At 41.0% G+C, this 10,552-nt stretch overlaps 1 protein-coding gene across 1 annotated transcript in view; it reads left to right on the top strand.

The window, feature by feature from the left end:
• AUNIP (aurora kinase A and ninein interacting protein) overlaps positions 1–8,048 on the top strand; it is a 10,157-nt gene extending 2,109 nt beyond the window's left edge. The window contains exons 2-3 of the mRNA XM_073614179.1: positions 3,045–3,228; positions 6,453–8,048. Of these exons, the coding sequence (XP_073470280.1) occupies positions 3,045–3,228; positions 6,453–6,985 (717 nt within the window). The 3' untranslated portion in view covers positions 6,986–8,048. The remainder of the gene's footprint in view (positions 1–3,044; positions 3,229–6,452) is intronic.
• Positions 8,049–10,552: the final 2,504 nt, after the last annotated feature.

Here is a 10,552-nt window from a genome sequence, read left to right as displayed (position 1 = left end):
TCCTTAAATAGAAAAAAGAGGGATGCAAGTTCTTATCCTGACTTTCCAACCACTTTAATGATGTTTGAGTGAGATTCACAGCGCTTCACTTTTTCCACATTTTATGTTACAGCCTTATTACAAAATGGATTATGTTCATTTTCTGCAATTCTACAAACGATACCCCACATAATTTATTAAAAATGAAAAAAATCACACTCAAAATTGAGCTTAAATGCATCCTGTTTCCACTGATCATCCTTGAGATGTTTCTACAACTTGATTGGAGTCCACCTGTGGTAAATTCAGTTGATTGGACATCCTTTGGAAAGTCACGCACCTGTCTATATAAGGTCCCACAGTTAACAGTGCATGGCAAAGCACAAACCAAGCCTTTAAGTCCAAGGAATTGTCTGTAGACCTCCGAGACAGGATTGTATTGAGGCACAGATCTGAGGAAGGGTGCAGAAAATTTTTTGCAGCATTGAAGGTCCATATAAGCACAGTGGCCTCCATCATCTGTAAATGGAAGTTTGGCACCACCAGGACTGTTCTTAGAGCTGGCGCCTGTCCAAACTGAGTAATCGGGGGGGGGGGGGGGGAAGTGCCTTAGTCAGGGAGGTGGCCAAGAACCCGATGGTCACTCTGACAGAGCTCCAGCGTTTCTCTGGAGTGCTGCAGAGATGGTTGTCTGGTAGAGTGGCCAGATGGAAGCCACTCCTCAGCAAAAGGCACATGACCCCCCACCCCCACCTGGAGTTTGCCAAAAAGCACCTGAAGGACTCTGACCATGAGAAACAAAATTCGCTGGTCTGACGAAACAAGGATTGAACTCTTTGGCCTGAATGGCATGCATCATGTCTGGACGAAACCAGGCACTTGGCCAATCCTTACAGTGAAGCATGGTGGTGGCAGCATCATGCAGTGGGATTGTTTTCCAGTGGCAGGAACTGGGAGACTAGTCAGGATCGAGGGAAATATGAATGTAGCAATGTACAGAGACATCCTTGGTGGGAAAACCTGCCCCAGAGTGCTTTGGACCTCAGACTGGGGCGAAGGTTTATCCTCCAACAGGACAACGACCCGAAGCACACAGCCAAGATAACAAAGAAGTGGCTACGGTACAACTCTGAATGTGCTTGAGTGGCCCAGACTTGAACCCGATTCGAACATTTATGGAGAGATCTGAAAATGGCTGTACACCGATGCTCCCCATCCAACCTGATGGAGCTTGAGAGGTCCTGCAAAAAATGGGAGAAACTGCCCAAAAATAGGTGTGCCAAGCTTGTACAATCATACTCGAATAGACTTGAGGCTGTAATTGGTGCCAAAGGTGCTTCAACAAAGTATTGAGCAAAGGCTGTAAATTCAAGATTAATCACTGCGCTAGTAATGATAATGAAGCAGCTGACAAATTGTATGGTGACAATAAAAAGCATAAAAAAAATTGTACGCAGTGCTAAGAACATTAAAAATAAAAGTCCATAGTGTTTGGGATAAAATCCTTATTCAGGGAACAAAAACTGGAATCGCCCACAGTGTAGGCAGCAGGGCCTGTACAAGGGGTGGGCAGAAGGGCCGTATGCCCTGGGTGGGACCATTTACTGGAGGAAGGGGGGCGCTTGGGGCCGCTTTCATTTGTGGCTGCAGCGCTCCCCTCCCACCTCCTCCTCTTGTTTGTCACACAGCGCCGGGAGCTGTGTCTGTGTATGTGTGCAGCGGCGCCGTAACAAGCCGGTCTGGGGGGGGGGGGGGGGGCGGGGCAGGACCTTGTTACGGAACCGCCGAACACAGACCCAGCTATGTGACTCTCCCAGCGCTGCGGGAGGTGTCCGCTGTGTGATCCAGGGCAGGCTATGGTGAGTCTGCTATGATGGTCACAGTGAGGCTGCATTGATCACTTTTATCATGTCTGCAGTCTGACCATCGCCTGCAACATGCCCTCAGTCTCTAACCATCTCTTGTCTTATATCATGTCTGAGGGGAGTTTGTAGGCGCTGTAGCTTTTCACAGCGGGGGGGGCGCAGTGCAGTGCAGTTTTTCATCTTCGCCCTGGGCAATTTAGGTGAGCATGGACTTCTCCTCCACAGAACATCAACACACCAGGCCTCTTACCAAAAAGAATGGACCACTTAATTACAGGTGGTCAGACAAGCGCGATAAATCCACAGAGCCACAAAACCATTTCATAAAGATCATAGATGGCTGGGTCTTGTAGTCTCATCAGATAAATATTCAGAGGTTCATGCACAAGATACAAAAGGAACTCCTCATGGTGTAGTATTATAAAACCAGGTCATATTTATTTAAAGAAATATCCAGGCTACTCATATTTCAGCAAATAAAAACAGGCATGTTCAAAAAGCAGCAGTCTTTATAAGCAACATTTTGTTAAAAAAAAAAAAAAAAGTTGCTTATACAGACTGCTGCTTTTTGAACATGCCTGTTTTTATTTGCTGAAATGTGAGTACCCTGGATATTTCTTTAAATAAATGACCTGGTTTTATAATGGTACACCATTCGGAGTTCCTCCTTTTGTATCTTGTGCATGCACCTCGGAATATTTATCTGATGAGACTACAAGACTCAGCCATCTATGATCTTTATGAAATGTTTTTGTGGATTTATCGTGTTTGTCTGACCACCTGTAATTGAGTGGTCCATTCTTTTTGGTAAGAGGCCTGGTGTGTTGTTGATTGGTGGAGGATAAGTCCGTGCTCACCATTCAGTTTTCTTTCCCTGAAATAAGGATTTTATTCCAAACACTATGTACTTTTATTTTAAATGTTCGTAGCGCTGTGTACAATTATTTTTTTTTTTTTTTTAAGGCTGTAAATACTTATGTACCTGGGATATAATTTTTTTTTTTTTTTTTTTTTTTTTTTATCTTTGCAAACTTATTAAAAAAAAAAAAAAAAAAAAACTTCTTTCACATTGCCATTATGGGGTATTTGTAGCTTCGCTCTGAATACTTTCTGGATACACTGTAAATAAAGTATGAGAACACAATAGAAAATGTCATAACAGAACTAATATTTTAGTTTTTATGGGGGGGGGGGTGTAAGGTAACAATTTTACATATGACTAGAATTGTCATAATTAACGAATCATTCGTGCCTCCCCCCCCTTATTATTCTTTGTTTTTCATAGGTAAGAAAGTAGCAAAGCCTAAAAATCAAGAAAACCTAACCAGTAGTCTGTGTGTCACAGCAACAGCATTAGAAAATGATGCCAAACCTCTAAATGCTGGTAAGTGTGTACTGTGGTTACTGAAATGAAAAATGCTACAGAAGACTAAAACCGTGTAGAACGCTGAACCAAAGTGCAATCCACAAATGAGATATCACCTTCTGTACTTTACGATTGGCTACAATTTTTTTTTTTAAACCTTCTTTCTGAGAAACACAATGGTACTATGACAGGTAATGCTTTTCTGCCCTGTAAAATGATAATGCAGTAGCTTCTATAAGCTAGATCTGCTCCACTGCTTGCCAAGTAAGAGACCTTTAAAGGCAGCTTACTTAAGGCTGTTTCCTTTAAAACTGGTATTTTAATCTAGTGTGCAACAAATGCAAACTGGGGTACCTAAGAAAGCTGATATGGGTTCCATTAGAATGCGAAGCTGCTTATGATGAAGCCTATTTTGCAAACTTCTTCTTCCTTTTTTTTTTTTTTTTTTTTTTTTTTTTTTTTTTTTTCCTGTCCTTTTTTCTCTTTTGTTGAATTTATGAGGTATTAGACCTTGTTCATGTGAGGAGTGTTATACTGTGTACCTGTGCAGAGCCAGGTATACCCGCAACGGAGATCCCATGCAGGGAGTCCCATTGGGGGGGGGGGGGGCACAGCACCTGTACAGACACACCCGATGTATTCCAATATGACATCTGACACCTTGATGACTTCAGCGATACACATCCACACGGATGTCATATTGGGATACAGTGGCTATGTGTGCAGGTGCTGCGTCCTAATAATCAAGGGGACTCCTTGTGTTTACCCACATCTCTGTGCGGGTAAACACAGCCCTGCACAGTTGTACAATATAACATGCTTCACTTGAGCGAGGCATTAGGGTAGTTATGTATGTCACCATATTCCACAGGATAGGTAAAATGTCCAGTTACTTGGGAATCTCTTTTAAGCAGAACTGGCAGTTATAGACACAGGATTGGTTATGGAAACTGGTAATACAGGCTGGAGATTGTGTATTGTATGGATGTTAGCTACTGGAGCACAAAGGATAAGTACTGTTCACTGTCTGTGTTCTTTACAAAACGGGCCACTTGGAAAAGTGAATGCTTCATTACATTACTGCTATTGTATGTACAGTCAGGTCCATAAATATTGACACAATTCTAATGTTTTTGGCTCTATACACCACCACAATGGATTTGAAACGAACAAGATGTGCTTTAACTGCAGACTTTCAGCTTTAATTTGAGGGTATTTACATCCAAATTAGGTGAACGGCTTAGAAATTACAACAGTTTGTATATGCCTCCCACTTTTTAAGGGACCAAAAGTAATGGAACAGATGGCTGCTCAGCTGTTCCATGGCCGTGTGTGTGTGTGTGTGTGTGTGTGTGTTATTCCCTCATTATCCCATTTACAAGGAGTAGATAAAGTTCCAGAGTTCATTTCAAGTGTGCTATTTGCATTTGGAATCTATTGCTGTCAACTCTCAATATGAGATCTAAAGAGCTGTCACTATCAGTGAAGCAAGCCATCATTGGGCTAAAAAAAAACAAAACAAACCCATCAGAGAGATCGCAAAAACATTAGGTGTGGCTAAATCAACTGTTTGGAACATCCTTAAAAAGAGAGAACGCACCGGTGAGCTCAGCAACACCAAAGACCCGGAAGACCACGAAAAACAACTGTGGTGGATGACCAAAGAATTCTTTCCCTGATGAAAAAAACACCCTTCACAACAGTTAGCCAGATCAAGAACACTCTCCAGGAGGTAGGTGTATGTGTGTCAAAGTCAACAATCAAGAGAAGACTTCTCCAGAGTGAATACAGAGGGTTCACCACAAGATGTAAACCATTGGTGAGCCTCAAAAACAGGAAGGCCAGATTAGAGTTTACCAAACATCTAAAAAAGCCTTCACCGTTCTGGAACAACATCCTATGGACAGATGAGACCAAGATCAACTTGTACCAGAGTGATGGGAAGAGAAGAGTATGGAGAAGGAAAGGAACTGCTCATGATCCAAAGCATACCACCTCATCAGTGAAGCATGGTGGTGGTAGTGTCATGGTGTGGGCATGTATGGCTGCCAATGGAACTGGTTCTCTTGCATTTATTGATGATGTGACTGCTGACAAAACCAGCAGGATGAATTCTGAAGTGTTTTGGGCAATATTATCTGCTCATATTCAGCAAAATGCTTCAGAACTCATTGGATGGCGCTTCACAGTGCAGATGGACAATTACCCGACGCATACTGCGAAAGCAACCAAAGCGTTTTTTTTAAGGGAAAGAAGTGGAATGTTATGCAATGGCCAAGTCAATCAACTGACCTGAATCCGATTGAGCATGCATTTCACTTGCTGAAGACAAAACTGAAGGGAAAATGCCCCAAGAACAAGCAGGAACTGAAGACAGTTGCAGTAGAGGCCTGACAGAGCATCACCAGGGATGAAACCCAGCGTCTGGTGATGTCTATGCGTTCCAGACTTCAGGCTGTAATTGACTGCAAAGGATTTGCAACCAAGTATTAAAAAGTAAAAATTCAATGGATGATTGTTAATCTGTCTCATTACTTTTGGTCCCTTTAAAAAGTGGGAGCCACATATACAAACTGTTGTAATTCCTACACCGTTGACCTGATTTGGATGTAAATACCCTCAAATTAAAGCTGAAAGTCTGCAGTTAAAGCACATATTGTTTGTTTCATTTCAAACCTATTGTGGTGGTGTATAGAGCCAAAAAGATAATTGTGTCGATGTCCCAATATTTATGGACCTGACTGTACTTGTTTATTTTTAATGTATGCTGGGCAAGGTTTCTTAGCTTGCACATTGAGTTGTTCCCAAAGCTCCTAACATTTGAGGACCGTGATTGAAAGGAAAATTAACTCCCGAGCCTTGCTGCTGCGTCTATTAACCCAGACAGTGAGACTCTGGGCCAACCCCCTGTCCCTCGTCACTGGCTTTGATTGGGAGCCCCAGCAAAGTCAGTGTGACACAGATGTGAGGAGAGAAGCTGCAAATGTGCACAGCGCTGGATTGAATGAAGGGCTCAGGTAAGTATAACGAGGGAGTGAGCCTAAAACATGTTTTACCTTTTTAATGCAAGGATTTTGAGCTACTTTAAATGTATCCACATCAAAGGCCTTTATCTAAATTATATGACATGCATCAGAACGTTATTTTTGTGTGCATACAGGGTTTTCTCACATCTATTATAATGCAGTGTTTGTGTTTTTTTTTTTGTTTTTTTTTTTCCCCCTTCTCTCTCTCGCCTATAGGATTCTCTTCTGATTATGTTGATGAACTTTCTACCTATCAGAACACTACTTCATGCTATCCACACAGGGATATTTGGCAATCTGCAAAGTTGTGTAAAGAAAACTATGATGAACGTAGTAGTGTGACAGATGGCCCTGTCCATCCAAAAGATCGTTTGCAAAGTCCTTCGGTAAAAACAGAGAATATGCAGTGGCGCCCTGCAGATTTCTGTACATCTGGCATTGCTAAGCAAACTTTAGTTTCTTTATTGGACTCTTCAATAAGTTCCTATTGCCCTGAAGTGCATGATAAAGACCTACATACAGAATTCCAGCCAGACAGTCCGCTATTCACTCAGGATTCACAGGGCAACAGAGTAATTGCTCATAGAGCTGAAAAGACTCGCTACCCATCAGGTCCACTTCAGGACAGGACTAATGTTCCTTGGGAGACTGCTAGCCCAATGAAAAGAAGTCGCCAATATCTCTGTGATGATTCTCTGCCATACATGTTTACACAGGACTCTGAAGGAAATAAGGTTATAAAGCACTGAATCAAAAGATGAATACAGATTTTTCTTTTTTAGAAAATGTGTAACTCTGTAAGGGCCAGTTCACACCACATGCAGTTCACTGCATCTTTTTTCTGCATAAAAAACTCATTGAAAGTAGGTTATATGGTTTCTAATGGCATAGTTCACACCAGTGTCAGTTCCAGGAAAAAAAAGTAGAACATGCTGCATTTTTCCTGCACTGGACTGAACTAGAACGTGGTAAAACTCAACAAAAAATGCACTGGAACGCATCAGAAATGCACTGGACCACAGTATAGGGAAGACAAATGGGGAAAAAAGCATCTTGAATGTATCTGAAAACGCACATCTGCAATGGATCTGGAGTGCGTTTTTTGTGGTGTGAACCAGCCCTCGGGTATGCTGGTTCACAAAGAGAATATATTGGATAACCATTCTATATATGCCCATAAGAATGCATATGTATAGTCAAGATAAATTGGTGTTATGTACCCCTGTGCTGGTACTCAGAACGGGCATTGTTTGTTTATTTACAGGCACCAATTAGAATGAAATGTGCCCTGAACATTGGGACCTAATTGGTGGCTGTGGGAAAGTAATGCCTTCTTAGAACTGTCACATGGATACATTAGGCCATTTTAAAGCAAACCTTTGAGATGTGTAGGCTGCTGTTTAGTACTCTATGAAAATGCTATTTTAGTTGGCTCTAGTGCAAGTCTCAACTCCAGTCCTCAAGGTGCCCCAACAGGTCATGTTTTCAGTATTTCCCTCAGATGGAATGGCTGTGGTAATTACTAAGGCAATGAAACTGATCAAATCACCTGTGCAAAAAAAAATGTAGAGCCTGAAAACATGACCTGTTGGGGTGTCTTGAGGACTGGCATTGTGAAACGCTGCTCTAGTGCTTTCTGAATTCCTCACTCAGAATAAACATACAGTAAGTGACATTTTAACTTATCTGTGTACTCAATTTAGTTTTAGGATGGTGAGTTGCCATAACAGCAAGACAACTGGTGTTTTTGGAAGAATAGGTCAGCAATGCATATTTTTGGTAGGGGTTGTGTTTTTTTTTTTTTTTTTTTTTTTTTTTTAATTTCATCTCCAGTATCAGAATGACAGCCCTTAAAGTGATTGTAAATGATCACCTTTGTAAAATAACCAATTCAGTTTAAAATAGAAACATTTTTGTATAGATATCTAATTTTTTTTTTTTTTTTTTTTTTTAATTTTTCAAATGTCTCATGTCCACTGTATAAGAGCTGAGGGAGCAGCACACTGATCCTCCCAGTGAATGGCTGTGCACGGGTTGGGGGGGTGTCAGGACAAGTCCGATCATTGGCAGAGAGCAAACTTGGTGTGATCAGTTTTTAATAGGAAAGCGAGGGGACTGGCAGAAACGCCAGGGGTTTCACACAAAGGAAGCAATGCAAAGAGAACAGGATACTTTCTTCATACAAGTACATGGTACAACTGGCACATATCAGGAATATGAAATGTTGGGGTAACATTATTTAGGGTTAGATTCACACGGGTGATGGAATGCATATAGTTAGCTTTAGCCACCCCTGAGCTCAGTAATCTCTGGACGCAAACTGGCCAATTTGCTTCTGCCAGTTTGGGTGTGGCCCAAACTCCACAGAAACCAACCCTGAATACACAATGTGTCCAGGGTTGGTCAGAGGCACTATTCACGTGACCAGTGGTGGCTCCTGCCATTGTGCGAGGTACAAATCTTGACAGCCATGGCTTGCAGCTGCAGTTGTTTGCACACAGTTGCTGGAACTCGCAAAGACTGGCACAGACAGATTTTGCAAAATTGTCTTGTGTGTGTGTTCTAAAAGTGGCACAGCATGTATCTATCTAGGCAGTTTGAATATAGCCCAAGTTTGCAACTGAACAGTCTGAAATGGCAGCTCCTATATTTCTAACCTGCAAATTTCTTTAGTAATTGGATTTTTAATTTGCGTTTACTTAGTTGGTTTACAAATATGCCCTTAAATGTCTGTCCTTTTTTAAATGTGAAAATAAAAAAGGTAATTGATGCACATATTGTGCAAAATCACAATGTGTCTAGCCTACATAAATCCATAGCCCTGTTTTTAAAATCAATTTCTACTTTACAGTCCAATTTGAAAAACCTCAAATATGTTTTTGTGAGTTACCATTCAGTGTGCTAAAAAATATACCAACGGACAATTGCAGCACTATCCTATTTGTACAAAATAGTGTAAATAAATACTCCTACTAGTTCAACAATTAATTGTGATAAATGATGATAAAGTCTGTCTCCAGTTCATGCATAAAAAGCACTCTGTGCCTAAAAAGTCTACCAATATAGTGCAATAAAGAATATCTGTTCACAACTTCCCATGAACACTCTATGGCTCCCACACTCACCCGAGGTATTTGACTCTGTGTTGGCATAGGAGTCAACCAAGCATCCCTTTTATCTCCACTCACGGATCTTTCCCAGTACTCCACTATCCCTCCACTGGTGTGGCATGGGTTTATTCCACGTACAGGTTGGTATAAGGAATATAAAGGGGAAACCTACCATAGTGTAGTTACATTTCTTATGGATTAAAAACCAATGCACTTACAAAAACATGGAGCACAGCTGCATAAAATCCTAGAACCTGTGCTCCAGCATGTGGGCCTGGAAGTGATAGCACCAGAAGCACTGGGGCTTGCCTCTGTCCTTGAAGGATGCTACTAGTGGCAAGAGCACCCATCTAACCCCCTTTTCCCTAAACGTCTTTCAGGACAGCCACCTTGGAGAGACCTCGGTTTCTCCCTTCACAAGAAACTGAGGAGCAGTGTTTTGTGTGCAACTGACCTTGTATATGCAATCTAAGTGTGAGTGTTTTGTTTACCATCATTACCCAGGCTATTATACCTCATACTGTCTGCGCAATGGTTTTCTCCCTTTTTTTTTTTTTTTTTTTTTTTTTTTTCTTTTCTTTACTTCCCCTTGAGTACTGTGGGAACAAAACCAGGTTTACACTCAGTCCAGCACTTATGAATTAAGCAGCAGAGTTCCTGATCTGACCACCTATCATTACGGTCATTGACTGAAGTTTGTCAATTGATTTTTTTTTTTTTTTTCAACAAAGACTTGAGTTTATTAATGTTTTCTGTACTGTGGTTTTTCATTTGGATATTGTGGCACATTTTATTAGTTTTATCGGTGATTATGTTGATAATTAGGGGTTTTGATCGCATTCTATTATGTTACAAGTGATACATAATATTGTACAGCTGTGGTCAAAGGTTTGAGAATGACACAAATATTAATGTTCACAAAGTCTGCTGCCTCAGTATTTATGATGGCAATTTACATATATTCTGCTAATAAACGGTCTCCAATGTATATTAACCACTCTATACCCAGTTACCCACCACTGCACCTCGGAGTCAAAAATCAACTTTAATAAATGATAATAAAAGTTGATGTATAGATCTAACTACAGCTGCCACATTGTAAACAACTACTATACCATACGTATTTAATCTATGACGTGTCTATTGTATATGAATCACACGTGAAGAATAAAAATGTTTTATTCTTCACGTGTGATTCATATACAA

Source organism: Aquarana catesbeiana, linkage group LG02 (assembly GCF_042186555.1).
Source record: "Aquarana catesbeiana isolate 2022-GZ linkage group LG02, ASM4218655v1, whole genome shotgun sequence".
Lineage (NCBI taxonomy): Eukaryota > Metazoa > Chordata > Amphibia > Anura > Ranidae > Aquarana > Aquarana catesbeiana.
This window is presented reverse-complemented; position numbering and strand designations above follow the sequence as displayed.